The sequence below is a fragment of the Buceros rhinoceros genome, unplaced genomic scaffold (assembly GCF_000710305.1).
Source record: "Buceros rhinoceros silvestris isolate BGI_N320 unplaced genomic scaffold, ASM71030v1 scaffold2565, whole genome shotgun sequence".
Lineage (NCBI taxonomy): Eukaryota > Metazoa > Chordata > Aves > Bucerotiformes > Bucerotidae > Buceros > Buceros rhinoceros.
Window position 1 is genome coordinate 26,106 of NW_010410998.1, and position 16,446 is coordinate 42,551.

The window sequence follows — 16,446 nt, forward strand, 5'->3', positions numbered from 1 at the left end:
TAATCAATTCATTGTGAGTGAAAGGGGTCAGTCTAGTGTTTTGGCAGAAAATTCAGTTCTAACAACATATTATACTTCCCCCTTTCCTTCTGAGTGAGAACTATTATACCAGATGCATGTGCAAAACTGATTAAGGCATTACCATTTAAATTGACAGAGAGAGAGAAGAGGGGAGAGAGAAGGAGAGGCTTAAAGGAGGCTGCTGCAGAGGAGGCAGCAAGAGGAGAAAAAAAACCCCTACTCCTTATAACCTCCTAAAAAGCTGCAGGAGTAGGACTCCAGAAGGCTTCTCCAAGCCTTGGGGTATCATAACCATGGATTTATAAGGACACCCTTCAGGCAGACGCATCCAACAGTTGTCATCCCACTACTGGGACAGAGACCTCATCAGGAGGAGCTATTAGAGCAGCAGCACATAAGGGGAATGGGGAGGTGTTGATGTCAGCAGCTGGAGAGGCGTGTGAGAGCAAGCTCCCCAGAATTACTCCTCTGGACAAGGAGAGAAAACTAACTGATGTCAAAAACGGCAGCAGAAGGCAGACGTGTCTGAGGACAGAGGTCAGGCCAGCCAGGGGCTTACCGGAAGAGGAATTGCCCCTCGACAGCAGGAGGCAGGGAAACTGCAGTTCAGGCAAGGCAGGGAGGAGTTAAGGGAAGGCAAGGCTTGCCCCAGTCAGTGGGGCACACACACATGGGTTCACTTGAGCTGTTACAGCTTTGTGGGTCTCAGTGCTGAGAAAATGATAGACAGCGTTTGCAGAGCGCCAGTTATCAGTGGTACAACCTAGGTTGTTCTACCATCCCTGTTTTGATGAAATGCCTGTAGGAACCCATTCAGAGTTGCCACAGCAATTTATTCCTATCACTTCAGGCGCTGGGTATAACTGCAAATCAGGTTCAATCTCAGCTGTTGTTATTAGGCGCAGCATTTCTGCGTACGGTAGACATAGCCCACTTAGTGGGTTGCGATGGGAGGTTGTCAACTTTCCTTTCTCCAGCAAAAGAGAAGCTGAGGAAAATCTCTTATTATTAGAATGATGAACAGGGTTAAAAGCTAACAGAACAGCTTAGGAAAAGAACGATTAAATGCATGTAGTTAATTAGACTACTTCATTTAAGAATTACTAGATAAATAGGGCAAGTAGTAGACTATATAATATATAAGATTAAAAGCAGTGAGGTTAAAAAATTACAGCATTAAGGTAATATGTCAAAACTAGTGAAAAAACAATGGACTTAGTTGCTGCTCAATTTTGGAAATGCTAATATAAACAAAGAAAGATAAGCATACATGTTCTGTAAGTGGAAAACTAGGGATAGTACATTAAAGATAGTCCTAGGACAGTGGGAAGGTTTAACTTAAAAGGAAGAGGTGTTTAGATTTTGCTTCAAATGAAGATTTGAGGGGGAAAAAAATCCTGGAGAAGGTGGCAAAAGCTCCTGAGTGGTTTTAAGATTTATCTTGGTACACTTACAGAGGGGAATATAAAATGTATTGATCTGCAACACACAGAAATAACGAGGGTTACTTGCGGGATTACACTATGTGCCCTTTTTCTCTGAGGAGTCTAATGACTCCTAGCAAGAAGGACATGGTGGAGAGGAAAGAGTATAACAGTATTATTTTTTTAAAAAATTAAAACTCTTTTAAAAGCTTCCAGAAAGAAAAGGAAGCAATCTGATTTTGCTGAAGTTTTGCACCATTAGGTTTGAAAATACATCACGCAGCATAATCTCTAGGTAACTTGGCTAGGGTGTGACTTTAAAGGCAAAAGCTGTTAAAGGCAAGGTATCTCTCCAAAAGGTCTTTTCCACGTCAAATGTTTCCTTACTGAAACTATATTCACATCTATTTCAAGGCAAAATGTTGCGAAGTTAGCATAAGCAAATGAATCATGCTAACTGCCTAATTATCACAAGGAATAGAACAACATGATAACACGGGAGAGACTTTTCCCCATGATGTTGACTTCAATGTTTTGCTTTTTTACTGACATAATGTTATATGAAAGACTGACCTAAATGAAAAATTGGAATAATCAGACTAAAGCTATATCAGTGTGGAATTTGATACCATTTCAAAACCTTTATCGCAACGAATGGGCTTGTGCCTTCCTAAAATTTTTCAGGAAGTCAGTCTTGTGGCTCCCCATCCACCCTTTGCACTTCAGGGGTTTTGATTAGTTTCCAGATTTTTAGAAAGAAAAAGTCATATTTGTTTCCGTGCCTCATTGCTCTCTGTGCTCTCTGTCATGAAGAGAGGGATTATCATATTTCCCTCGCTTTTATACTTTCCATCAAACAGATGTCATTACAAAATGCTGATGAATTCTGCTTAATTGGTGCCCTTCAAACTAATTGCATCTACTTACCTCTCACAATTAATTGGCTTTGATGCTCCACAGCTGCTGCATCATTTCTAGCTATACAGGTATAATTCCCATTGTGCATCAGCGAAAGATTAGAAATCCTTAAGGAGCTGGTGAAGTCGATGTTGTCAATCGTCACCCCAAGGCTGGCTGGGATCGGCCTGCCGTCCTTCTGCCACGTGATTGTAATGGGCAAATCCCCGGAGACCACCACGCAGGGAATGAAGACCCTCTGCCCAATGGAGAACCGCGGGAACTCAAAAGGCTGAATAAAAGGTGGAACTGAAACAAAAGAGAAAAGAGGAGCTATAGCATTATGGTCTTGTTTCTGCAAATAACATAATGGAACAGATGTGCAGTGCTGAACATGTAAAATCAACACCTTCAACAGCCACAGAGCATTGTTTAGCTAAAAAAATCACATCTTTTGCAAATATCTTCTTTTCTTGACTATCCAACGCATAAGAAGAGGTCACAATCGGTGAAACGCCTGCCTTCTAGAGACACCAAACACCACTGTCAGATCCCTGCAAAGGAATTGAGCATCTCTTCAAGAAATCACAGTGCTAGCTTGAGACTCTCCAGGTCTTTCAGCAGTGACACCGCCTGGACAGTCCAGGAAGTTCTCAGCAGCTTTCAAGGTCTGGTGTGAAAGCCTTGCTTTAAGGTCAAGGACTAAACCTGAAAGAGGCTCCATCTTTGCATCTGGGGCATGATGAAAGGGAGCGTAAGCTTCTCTAACTGCTCCTGGTGCTTATTTCGTAGTATTTAAATTCACAATTCTCAGTAACATTGGGAAGAGATATGAAGTGAAAGGCATACACAATACTTAGAGGAAGGAAAATTAAGTTAAATATGATTTCTAAATAGGACAGTACAAGGCACAAACACTCATGCTGGTGTTTAATTCCTGACAAGCATATTTTGCTCGGCGAATCTTTCTTTCTTTTTGTTTGTTTGTTTGTACTTATTATTCTGTGGCTGAACCAAAAACATGAAAGAAATGCTCTTATTTTCTATCATAGGGAAGAATTTTACCTTTAATAAAGCATTTAGTTTTCAGGTATTCTTAATAAAAACAAAGGTAACAGTGGGTTGGATTCAATAAACTAAGCAACAATTAATGGGGGTGCCTCACTTTCTCCGAGTTGTGTCCAGACATTTATTAACGATTTGGTAAAGCGAGACTCAAATACCTACCCAGACGAAGGAATTGAAATATTCTCCTCTTCTCAGGGGACCACTCTATCAGCCTCTCTACCAGCCACTCTATCAGGGCATTGGTCTAAGATAGGTTTCTATCAATCAGTCCTGAAAAGACTATAAAACCAACTTTGCAAGTAGTACTCAAATACTCATTTATCACAATATAAGGTTTCTAGAGGTTATGTACCTTAGATATAGGAGTGCACTTTCCTGTTCTTTCCCGAGACATTACTTATATATACATATATATATACTCTGAAGTACATTTGAACATCTTTAACAAGAAAGATTGAAGGATACCCACAGCAGAACATTTGTACTGCTGTATATGAGCTAGCTTCAGAAGAAAATGGAGCTGGTGGCTTTATCTAATTGTATTTCTTTTGTCCTTTCTCCCTTCAGCAAATCTAAGGCTGTGTTTTCCCCAGAACTGAGGCAGCAAAGAAGCAGAAAAACCCTTCAAAGTGGTTGCAATGTATGCTAGCCCACTGACTTCCCCGGCAGCATTTTTGCTCCGCTGATAGCGTCCTGTTTCTGGGATGCAGGAATGGGCATTTGTGACCACCACTATGTTAGCTCAGTGCATTTCTTTTGATCACGGCATATGTTGGCTGCTCCTCCATCAGCAGTAAGACAGTTTATCACTAAGGAAGTAATACCAAAACCCCCGAAGGGTTAAGGCATTGTTCAAAGGCATGTTGAAATGCTTGTGTACGTGCATGTGTGCATGGTGCAAGAGGTTGACGCCAATCTGATATTAACTCCACTGTTCCCGGCACAGCTGTCAGGCTATTTGATGAGGAGTAGTTATGAACGTGCACAGCTGCCACGGAGAGGTAACGCCAGGCGCAAGGTACCACAACTCATCCTTACAGGCTTTCCCTGACTTTCTGAGAGTAGCTCGCTGTCTGCAGTTGTGGGAACTGCTGCTGCAATCAATTTTTCTCACATGCTGTAACGCCTTTTCCTGACTGCCATTTCTTGAATTGGTAAAACCTGTTGTCTTGTGTTTTGAAAATCTGGTAGATCAGGCATGCAGAAAAGAAAGAAATTCGGCATAAATTACCATGTTTATTTGAAGTTTGAGTGCTGCAAATTAACTGCTTTTTCACTTCGGGACCTAGCGTCACCAAGTGAGGCAAAATGTCTGTCTCTCCTAATTACCTTAGTGCAGCTAACGCATTCACATGAGATATTCCAGATTCTTTGTACATCAGCAGAAAAAGACCAAATTTCTCTTGGCATTTATTGACAAGTGTTTTTTTGTAATATAAGCGGGAATGAGAAATTTTTAGAACGAGACTGTCAAAATTTTTTGACATAGCCTTTCTGCTTGATGAGTGCAAATATCTGCTAAATGCCAAGTGCCCCCCTTACTGTACTGTGCTGACTAGCACATTTCTGCCCAAATCCTTCTCTTAGTCTCAGGCATCATTACTGAAGGATGCTAAAATTCACAACAGGCGGACAAATTGCTTCTGTATTTTCTGCTGAGTGTGTAACAAATTTGAAGTAATTTTTTGTGGACAAAACTATATCAAAAGTCAGATAACATATTGCTCAAGGATTAGTACGTTCACCTTCACTCTCCATCTTCCTGATGAAGAAAACAGGGAGCAAGATCATTAGGTCATGTTAGTGTGACCTGGTGTCCTACCAAAGCAGGTAATTTTTCTTTCTGCATTTGAAGAAGGAAAATATCAAAAAGGAAAAAAAAAAATCACTTATTAAAACCATATAATAAAGCATATCTAAATTCAGGCAACTAATTTCTGAAATACAAAAGTTGCTGTATCTATCTATGTATCTACCTATCTATGCAGTAAAAAGTTGACGTATGTCTTTGACAGAAGAAAGTATCAAGCTTGATTAACCAGCATGTGGGTTATTTTTTTAAAAAAACTAAAGCTGTATCATTGCCAAACAGCACTAAATAAAATAAAAGGGATTGTACACTACTTTAATGCTGAGAGATCAAAGTTACAGCAGGACAGGTGTATTTAAAATGTGTTTAAAATACTCCAGGGTGTGTTGAAGCATTTTCCTTCCTTATATGCAGCCTCTGATCATACTTCAGGGTTGTATTTGACTTTTTTGTTAAATTATGCTGTTTTACATAAAAAATGTTATATTTAACTATATAGGGAGGGCTGTATGTGTATGTTGTGTTTGTGTACATGGAAGGCATGGTTCTTCCTCTACCCACAATGGGCAAAAGCGTGAAAATCTCTGTTTCATGCAATGAAGTGCAATGTCTTGGGAATGCTTTATTGATGAGTGCTTGAATTAAGTGTCTATTTAAGAAGAGGAGCATGGGCCAGCCTCATTAGTGCTAATGCAGGAAGATTTAAATTATGGTTTTGTGCCCTAGCAAGGTCTTCTGTTCCTCTGGGAGATTACTGTAAAGGAGGGCAAGGAGGGCTTCCACGCTGCTCTCCATTAGCAGAAGAACATCCTTAATTTCTTGCCCTTTGTTCCATGGGATTTATGTTGGAAGAAACTGCTGAGACGATTCACTACCCTGCAGATAGCGTGTCTCCGGCAACAGCCTTGAGAACATGGCGTTTCTCTCTCATGGCTCTGCATAGTAAAATGAAACTTGTCCTCTTCTTTATCATTATAAACAGTTCCCTAAGGGATTTTCTTGTAATAACACCGTTGCAGGAGCTGTGCCCACAGTATAAAATACCTTTGGCAATGAATAATTACAACTGGGGTCCACTGGAGGGTGCAAAGTAATAACCACCAATCTACATAGCCTCTTAAGCCAAAACTGTTTTGTTTCTGCACAAACCCTAGCCACAGTCTAGTCATTTGTAACTTTTCTCAGCCATCGATTGTTCCTCCTAAACAACCCCATCCCTTGTAGGTGATGGTCTGAGTAATTGCACACAATCTCTGAAGCACTGGATTTTTCTGCACTTGTGCGTATTGAGCCTTATCAGTAGGGGATGTCATTCATCGAACTATCTGTTAATGACATTACTGAGGCAAGCCTCATCCCTTGCTCCCTCAGTGCGTGCTGTATTGTAACCTGTCTTGAAAGGAGGAAATACAGTTTATATTCTTTGGACCTTTCTAACTGTATGGATTGGGAAAAAAAAGAACCAAACATATCCCTGTAATGCCTCTGCTGTTGCACAACATTTCTCTCTACTTATATGTTCATTAGTTACAAAAATTAACTCTATATTAAAATATGTTCAAAATCTTACCACAACGAGCTGTGGTATTTTATCAGCAACTGTCACTGAGTGTGCCAGAGCAAATGCTGTGGACATACTTCTCGGGAGAGCTTATGAGAGGGACTTCACCCTTTGCCTTCGCTTCCACTTCCCTTTCCTGCAGTGCAACACTGCTAGCTCACAGGCTTTCTGACACTGTTCAGGGAGCCTCTCCAAAATAAGATAGGATACAAAATGTTGTGTAGAAACCGAGAGTGCTTTTATCTCATGTCTCATCCCTCTGTTGAACCGCCTGCTTTCAGCCTCCATTGTGAGGGGAAAAGTGCATGCCCTTATCATATGAAGCACCCTGCAAACAAACGTAGCATGGTAGGAAGTTCAGTTCCCTGCCCAAGGGGATGTATTTGCTATTTATTTTTTAGAAGAGAAAACCTTCTTGATTTGAAGATAAGATAGCAGCTGCAAGAGTACAGTAACACAACAAGCAGTTACCTTCATTGTTACAGTGCCCCTGATAAAAAGCCTCACTTGCGGGCTGTGTATCTGGAAGCACTTACCAGCTATTTTTATTATGCTTTTGGAACCTCGTCCAGAGCTACTGCTCTTGTTTAGCCCCTACATGATATAAAGTGATCTTTCTTCTCAGGTAACACTGTGAAAAGTTGAAACCAACTAAATCACTGGAGCCAAAAGTTCAGATTTAGATGAATCAGGGCTTTAACAGAATTATTTCTGGCTCTGAAAATAATTCCTAAAGAAGGTTGACTGATTTCACTCTAGTTTCCCTTTCACTTTTATTCCAGTACCGCACATAAGCATTTGATTCCACAGGGTTAATAGTGTCTTTTTGCATGCTATGTATTCTTATACACACTGATTTGAAATCAGGCCAGCATACTGCACGCACGGCCTGGCTTTCTGCATGTACTTACACACACTGTGAATTCTAACACTAACTTGATGCAGCAATGTACTTAAAATTTTTAAGGCAATTGTAACAAATACATAAGTATTTCAAATATAACTGACAAAATACATATAAAAAAAGAACAAGAACATGTCTTCTTCCAAAACCAAAACTAAATAAAGTTGCATTGTAGACAGAGATAAACCCTAGCATGATACACAGATACTTTTGGACTCCTTAGCTTATTCAAGTATTAAGGCTCATTTCATATTGTTTACTTAATCCATAAACACATCCATACACCAACTTAAATTCTGTTTGAAAGATATAAGTCTGCGTACAAAAACAGTGAGGTTTATTTTAGATTTAAGTGAAAAGTTTTATATGTGTACATACGAATTTCTCATCGTGAAGACCAGGATTATAATGAAACACCAGACATTTCTGGGTGACCATTTTCTGCAGCGTCAGAGGTGAAGTCATTAGGAGTATATTAAAAGTGTACTGCTACAAAACAAGGTATTTAACTGCAGCATCCACAGGACAGGTGTGAACATTTAAAAAATCTGTCAGCTATTTTAATTCAAGGCTAACCTTGAGTTGTTTTATGTTGAATGTCAAGTCTCATATACTGATACCAGACTGTTTCAGTCTTTTCTTCGAATGCTTCTATAGGTCAGATGCTGGGGTTCTGCCATGGTTTAAACCCAGCTGACAGCTAAGCACCACGCAGACGTTCTATCACTCCAGTAGGAGAAAACACAACAAACGATTTAAGGGTCAAGACAATGGACAGGGAGGGTGCACTCACCGAGTATGATCATGGGCAAAAGACAGACTTGATGTGGGAAAACAAAACCAATTTAAGTCAAACAACGAAATAGCTACCACATCATGAAACCAATCAGAAAAGGGCAGTGATAGAAACAACAGGATTTTAAATATGTCTTCCCTGCCCCTTCTTCTCAGGCCCAGCTTTGCTACCTCCTCCTCCTGACTTGGCAAAGCCTGGCAGAGGATGGGGAGTTATGGTCAGTCCCACTGATGCTTCTGCCTATGATGCTGCATGATGCTTCTGCTGCTCTCTCTTCTTGGAGGAAAACACTCTTCACAATTCTCCTTTGTAGTGATGTGATATTCCTCCCGCAGGAGCCAGTCCTCCATTAACTCCTCCAGCTATTGTGGGGGACTTCTGTTTCTGGTTCTTGCAGCGATGAACTTCTCCAGCGCAAATCTCCCTTAGAGTCATGGCCTTTTTCAAGATCAGCTGCCTGCTCCAGTGTGGGCTTCTCCATGAGATGTAAACTGACCTTTTCCCCACCAGTGATCTCTGAGGACTGCAAGGACTCAGCATGCCATCTCACCACGGGACAAAAGGAAATGGCTGCTTCAGTGTGTCTCCCCGACCTTTTCCTCGCTAACCTGGGTGACCACATTGTTGTCTTCCCATGGTTGTCTCTCCCTCTCTCCTACCCTCTCCAAAACAAAAGAGAGCTCCCAAAATAAAGGCTGTTGCCAAAACTCTTTTCCCTCTGTATTTATGTTTATTGTCAGAGGCACTGATTGACTCAGCCTTGGCCAGGGGCAGAGTTGAATTGGAACTGGAAGAAATTTTTGCAAAGCTTTTTACAGGGGCTGTGCCAGCAGCCCCATCCGCCATTACTGAAACTGTGCCAAACACAAACCCAACACAGGTCCCCATGTGGGAGGTATCACCATCGAAGTGCATGTTCCCTTAAAACAGACTGCTGCCACTGCTTGCTCCCCGTAACGTCCCCATGCCTATTATGTGGCCTGAGAATGACGGTTAAGTGGATTTTTGCAGGATCTTTTGCTCAACTGGACATTCTCATCCATTGTCACCACATGACTCTTGCATGATTCCTACATATGACAACTCCAGTCACTGAGTGATCTGAATATTTCTTCCTGAAGAAGTTGCAACAAGCTTGGAGGAACACAAAAAGATATTGCGCGGGAGAGTAAAAGAAAGGCAGGAAGTGACATCATGAAAGACGTATCTGAAGGATGTCAAGGCCCAAAGTTTTTTCTGACTCGAATTACTGACAAGGTTCAGTCAGTAGGACAGACAGAAGTTATATCTTAGATAAATGCATGCAACTGAATTCGCATTTAATCCATGCCACTGACTGAAGTATAAACAGATTCACAAATTATTTGATGGTAATATGCACCATGGTCCCAAGAACCCTTAAAAGATTTCTGCTAATGTATTTCCTTTTTGTGTCTGAATATTTTTCACTATCTAAACAAGCCCTTCCTGGACTAATCTGCAATGCAAACCCACCAATAGCAATTTTTGTATTAGAAAAAGCTAGATATTTCTCAGGAAAGATGAGGAGAATCTATTAAAATTGGTGCAACATGAAGTTGTTTAGAAATAGCTCCTGTTCGGTTTGCTTGTTTTCTAAAAGAAACAGGCTGGTACAATTCTTGTACACGGTCCACAACAGGTGAAGTGCTATCACTTTGGTGTAAGGCAATGAGAAGCCTTCTAAATCGATGAGATATATAAGCCCTACAAGATCAGAAACAGTCTTTCTGAACACTGCACTTTTTATTTTAACGATGCTGCACCCTTCCCTCTCAGGGGTTTCTTTTTCAATTAATTTCTGTTGCAGAAGTGTGAATAGCAGCAGGCTGTTTACATGAGAAGTGTGTCCCATGAGACTGATGAAAAGAAAATCATCACTTACTGCTGATGGCTTTTACTGTAGCTGAGAAAACTATTACTATAAATTTAAAAAAAAAATGGAGATAATGACTCACTCCTGGGTTTAAAATGTTTTGAGATGTACTAAAATGCTGTAGAAGAGATGCTGCTATTATTATTTTACCATCTTGCCACTTGAAAGGTTGTTTTTCAACAGGAATATGAAACTTACAGAGGGGGTGAGTAATAGAACCTCTTTCTTTGTTTGCTCACATTTCTCATTATAAGAGTATTTCATTTGCTTGCAGTTTGACTTTTGCCTGGATAGTGTTTTTCCAGACCAGGTGTCTGCCTCAGGCTGAGTCATTTCAGCTGGAAAGTTTCAGCTACAACTGTTTGACCATTTCCAAGAATAAGGTGGGAGGGTGGAAAAACAGGGATGCGGTATATATTGATCATACCATAAAAGCTAAGAAGAAAAAAGGCATTGTGAAACTCTGAGAATTCCCACCTGCCCCATGGTTAGCAGCATGGATTTCAAGTTTAGCAGGTGATGGCACTAGCATCAGACATTCTTGCTGTCTGTATGAAAAGTCTTCACAAGTGTGCCCACATTCTTCAAAAATAAGTGAAGAAATGGACAAAAGACCCACAGTTATCACATCCTGTGAAGATGTCTTCCAGTGACTAAGAGCGAAGAGCTCCCAAGGTTTGAGCAGCACTGAACACATTCTAGCACTATCTTCAGTGGCTGAGTCTGTTTCAGTCATGTGGGGCAACTGCAGTCTGGTGAGATGTCAGAAATCAAAGCAGATGTATTTGTCTCTTCAGTGTTCGTACAGCTGCCCATGCTGGGCCCAGGAAGCGTGAATAAAAGTTAGTTCAATGCACAGAGAGAGAAAGGAGATGTGGGTGCCAAGGAACCAGTGGGGAGTGGGGAACTAGTCTGCATTGCTGGGCATGCAGATAGCAGCAACAAGCGATGGAGCAGAAGCTCAAAGAGGTCTCCAGGGTAACAGAAGGAAATTATATAAATTGATTTAGGGCTAGAGGGGGGAAATCAAAAGTTGGGAGACGTCTTGTGGTGGGATTGCAGAGGTGAGGGGGGTTACTAACATGGAGTTAGGAAACTGACTGGGACAAGGAAGCAGTGGGGTGAGGTACAGCACTGCCAGTGAACAAAGACCCACATGAAGCAAGACCAAAACCCAGTGGAGATGACAGAAAGAGAAAACTGTAATTGGAGGCTATCAGGAGGGTTGGGAACTCTGAAGGGGAAGAATGGGTTTGAGCCATGAGAACAAGGCACTGAGGAAACGAGGACTGAGATGGGAAAGACTTGGAGGATGGACTGGTTTTGGAACCCGGAGCAAAAGAGCCAGAACTTGGACAAAGTTGAGCTGGAGAAGACTGAGCAGGACAGCTCATTTGGAGGAATGGATACAAAACCTCCCATCTTCTATGTAATATTCTTCTCCTTAGTATGTCTGATGTATATGAACCCCACTGGGTCAAGTCCAGAATAAGGAACTAGTGGTGCTAAGAATAATTCTGTTCTTGGCAAGGACCTGTGTATTATCCTTAGCAAGGATAATCTTGATGATTACTTCTGAGGATGTCAGTAAGTACTGTTACATCTTTGCAGGAGTGGGAAGAAAGGAGGTTTGGTTTACTTTAAATACAAAACAAAACAATTTCATTTAACACAGGCCAAAGCAAAACATGTTGAAAAGGTATTATTACAGTTGCAAAGGCAAGTGGTTGACAGATATAAAACACCAGAAATTAAGTATGTAAGTGCAGTCGTCGTTTTGCCCCCGTTAGGTATGCCTGACAGTGTGGGTTTTCATGGCTTTTTGTCAGAACTCAGAACTGGCCAATTCATTTGTCTAAATATAAAAAAGTAATGCCAACATGGCTTGATTTCCAAAAAGCTCTGTTAGGACTCGGGCATTGTTTCAACAAACCTACGTCTGCCAAGCAGAAACCTGTGTGTTTTCCTGCCAGCTTATCCACTCAGCTTCCAGCAGCCATCTTAAGGGACTGCTGGCTTCCAAGATCCAGATTTTGGAACAGAGACAAGGGACAGGCAAGGGATGGTGGTGATGGTGGTGGGTTGACATGCCACCTCTCTGTGGGACAAACTTATTTAGAGTCTGCAGATCACTGGGGGAGGTGGCTATGCAGACAAGGCACCAGCAATTTCTAAATAAATGGGACAACTTATTTCATGTGGTTTTTAATTGATTCTGCTCGGCAATGCAAAGAAATAGTCAGCCTAAGGTCAAATAGTGCCTAAGAGCCCAGCTCCCAAGCTTTTGGCTTCCTGACAGTCTTCAGCCAGCTGGGAGGCTGCACAACAAGTCTCTATTAGCCCCACTGTGGGTTCTCTGTCAGCCAGGATTTAATTTTGTATTTATTGTAAAGAAACTTTCTATTCTCCTATCCAAGACTTTTCAGTGATTTCCAAAGAATATCCTCAAGATTTTGCTTTCGTTTGGATGCTTGTAGATCTCAAAAAACTCTACAGAATGGACAGCTCTTTTGTAACTGGTTACACGCTCACGCTGTTTCATGTCTTTATTTGGATGTTGCTTTTAGCAAGTCTCATTCAAGACAGAACGAATATGCTTCACATACTGGAGAGTTTGGAAAGTGGGCAGTGAATACGGTAGAGTACTGCAGACAAGAAAGACCAGTTGTATGCATAACGCAGATAAATGCTGTCCTGTAGAGCCAAATTCTGTATTCACCTCGCCACAGATCTCTTAGATAATGCTAATTAAATTACTTAAATCTATCTTTCTCAAGGAGGTCGCTAAGCTGGATGTTGAGACTGATCTGAAGAAATAAAAAGAACTCTCAGAAGCAACTTAATTTCAATGGGAGCAGAGCTTTGAATGCATAAATGCTACATAGCAGCAGGTAAACTGGAAAAATCAAGCTGTAGGCTTCTGGAATTGAACATACAAAGATCCGCAGATACTTTTAAGTTCAGTCTGTGCCTCAGTTGTCATTTGCCAAAGCACTTGTCATCATCCAGGTGGAAAACAAAAACATTTCTTCTGAAACTGCTTGATACCACAGAAATTATAATCTCAGAAAAGCTCATGAGGAAATTAATAATTATATCTTCAGAACAGAATATGTAGGAAACAAAATACCAAGTAACAGCTCACTAAGTATCATCTATTCCGAATCACCCTTCAGACAACTGGTTTAAGGTCACCCAGGAAGCTTGTAGCAAAAAAGAACAAACCAAAGGGCCCAAGGTGATAAAGTTGGACAATAATACTCCCTCTGTTTCTCTGGAGAAAAGATAGTATGTGGATGGTATGAGAAGCTACGCTGTAAATAAGGACATTTGGGCACTGATATTAACTCCCTTTACGATGTCATATTTCAGAGTGCTTTAACTTCCAGCCATGCAAGCTGAACCATAACTGTATTTCTTGGAATCAGATAAAAGTGCCTGAAAACTCATCGTGTTAACTTTGGAATCTATAAAACAAAAAGGCAACACAAACATTAATAATATTTTAAAGCAACAGGCTGTTTTTGACTCTCCCCTAATATGTTAGATAAACTCACTATGTAGTCACAAAAGAAAACAATACACAATACACAAATCACTGTGGCAATGCTGGCTTCCAGCTGCAAGAGCAGAACCTTGAGGATTGTTCAGGTCTGACACCCAAAGCTCACCTTTGACATTTTGGGCTTATCATATGAGGACAGGCTATTAACCTTTCCTCTCAATAACAGTGTCTCGTCAAGGCTGGGCACGATGAAGGCTACTTTGGGCCAACTTTTCAGGGCACTTTGCAGCCAACTTTGGCAACTCCAGATCAATAGATACGAACCATGCTGACAGGTTTGCTTTGCATGTGCCGTGGACCACTTCTCACACAGAAACTGACACATCTGCCTTACGGTCCATGTGCAGGACGAGGCTGTATCACGGGTGCAGAGGCAGCTCAGCACATGGGAACTCTTCAAATAAGCCACGTGTTTATGCAAGTGTCTGTGCAGAATTAGTCCTGTTCTAACTCAAACCAGGACAGCAAGTCATTCAGAGTATATTCAGTCACCGTTTGCAACTTCTGACCAGCCAATGACCCTGGCAACTGAATATCCAGAAGTACAGTGGAATACATTCAAGGAAGTCAAATCATTGAAAAAAGCTACAGTTCAGTTAAAATCGATGGAGTTGGCAGTTTGCTTTCTAGGGAAGAAACTGTCGAGTTTGAAACAGTAAGCTAATGGAAGAAAAACCAGTATTGCACCTGAGGTGCCAGCTAGCATTGTCAGAGACTAGTAATGTTCTGATCTAAAAGCCTGAGCTATAAGGATAGACTGCTGAATTTTTTTTTTTGCTGGCTACACACGTTTTGATAGTAATTTGAAGAATGGAATCATTTAAGAAGCAGCTTTCCCCACCAGGTTTACCATGGTGAAGTGTTAGTGCAGCAGCAACACAACGACCAATTGGGCATTCAGTTCCTAAATGGTATCAACGGACCTGTGGTATTATTTTAGCATCAAGCAAGCTACCATACACATGAAAAGAAATGGTGATGTTAGCTTTTTATGTCACAGCATGTCAGCAGGGCCTTTGATGGTCTCAGGCGTGAGATGTCATGTCTTTCAGAGTCCAAATTGCTAGTGGTTTAAAGCTAATCCCTTAACCTCTTGAAATAATTAGCAATTACCTTACTCCAGACTGAAAACAAAAAAGGTCTAAACAAACAGAGCAGAAAGAAGTTAAAAGATCAGAAGTCTGTAACAAAGTCAGTTTACCTCAGTGTTCTCAGTATCTTACCTGAGAATGGATACATGAATCAACCTTCCTTCCTTCTTCTACTCTACCTGCCTTCCCCAGCCCACCAAAAAAAAAAAAAAATACAGGAAGAGTTTCTATGAACTTCAGGAACAGTGAAAGTATGACTCTATCCTTCCTACAGGTTCACAGGAAGTGGCCACACCGTTCAAAACTAGGTGCTACTGCAATCAGGTTCTGTCTTTTGTGTCCTTGAGAATAGGTCTGAACGCTGCCAATATCAGAATAGTCAGAACACAATGCTGAAAAATTCCTATTCTCGTCTATTGCTGAAGTCTTTCAGGGCCATCTGAACATCCTTGTTTGGGACTACTTGAATAGATTTCAAGCATTCTATCAGAATTTCAAGTCACATTCATTTACAATGCTACCTTTCTAAGCATAAAGAACACTCAGAAAAGCACACTTAGTAAGAGGATAGAGCAAGGTTAATGCTTTTGCTTATTGTCACCTGCCTTTGCTTATTGTCAGAAATACACACATTAAAATTTTCGTCTTATTTTTTAAAAGCTGAAAAGTCACTGGCTAATGAAAATGTGAACTTTGTCATCCAGCAAAGAAACAGACACCAGTGCAACTTAGGCTACAAACCAGGAATCTACTGACTGTTGTAGTGAAAACTGCTCAGAGAAAGCTTGCTTCTGCAAGGCTTCCACTTAGAAATCAGTACTACACTAGTTGAATGAAAGAGGGTAAAAGTCAAGAGAGAGCAAGACACAGCAACTGACTAGCATCTATGTCATCATTAAAAATAAATACAAATCAGGATTAACCTTCTTAAGTGCTCGTTATCTAACCGCCAGGCCAATCCTGTGTGCACAACTCTCTGTTTCTATAAACAACACAGCCATTATGCCGGCTCTAGTTTTCCATGTTGACCTCACCTTTCACTGTCACGTGCACACTCTGGCTGGTGGACAGCTGGGGCTGAACAAGGACATTGCATGTGTATTCACCCTCATCTACTTCCTTCTGCACATCTGAAAGCTTCAGTGTCCCGTTGTTTTCAAAAGCTACTTGGCGATGGTTAAATGGTAGCAGATTAGAGTTCTTGTACCACTTGATGGAGTAATATGGGTAGCCAATCACACGGCAGTGGATATAGGTGTCCCGTCCAGCTATTGCTGTGATGTTCTTCATTGGTCGAATGCTTGCTGGCCCTAGAAAATTTAAAAGAAACTCTTGAAAACAATTTAAAGGCACATTTTCTTGAGAAAACGTGCATATAATTTTTCTGAATATACAAATATTAATGACATTTACAG

General features: G+C 41.0%; 1 protein-coding gene across 1 annotated transcript in view; it reads right to left on the reverse strand.

Annotated features, from left to right (window-relative positions):
- LOC104493174 (Down syndrome cell adhesion molecule-like) overlaps nucleotides 1-16,446 on the reverse strand; it is a gene marked incomplete at its 5' end in the record, with an annotated part of 39,393 nt that overhangs the window by 11,058 nt on the left and 11,889 nt on the right. Inside the window, 2 exons of the mRNA XM_010135805.1 lie at nucleotides 2,373-2,651; nucleotides 16,066-16,341. Of these exons, the coding sequence (XP_010134107.1) occupies nucleotides 2,373-2,651; nucleotides 16,066-16,341 (555 nt within the window). The remainder of the gene's footprint in view (nucleotides 1-2,372; nucleotides 2,652-16,065; nucleotides 16,342-16,446) is intronic.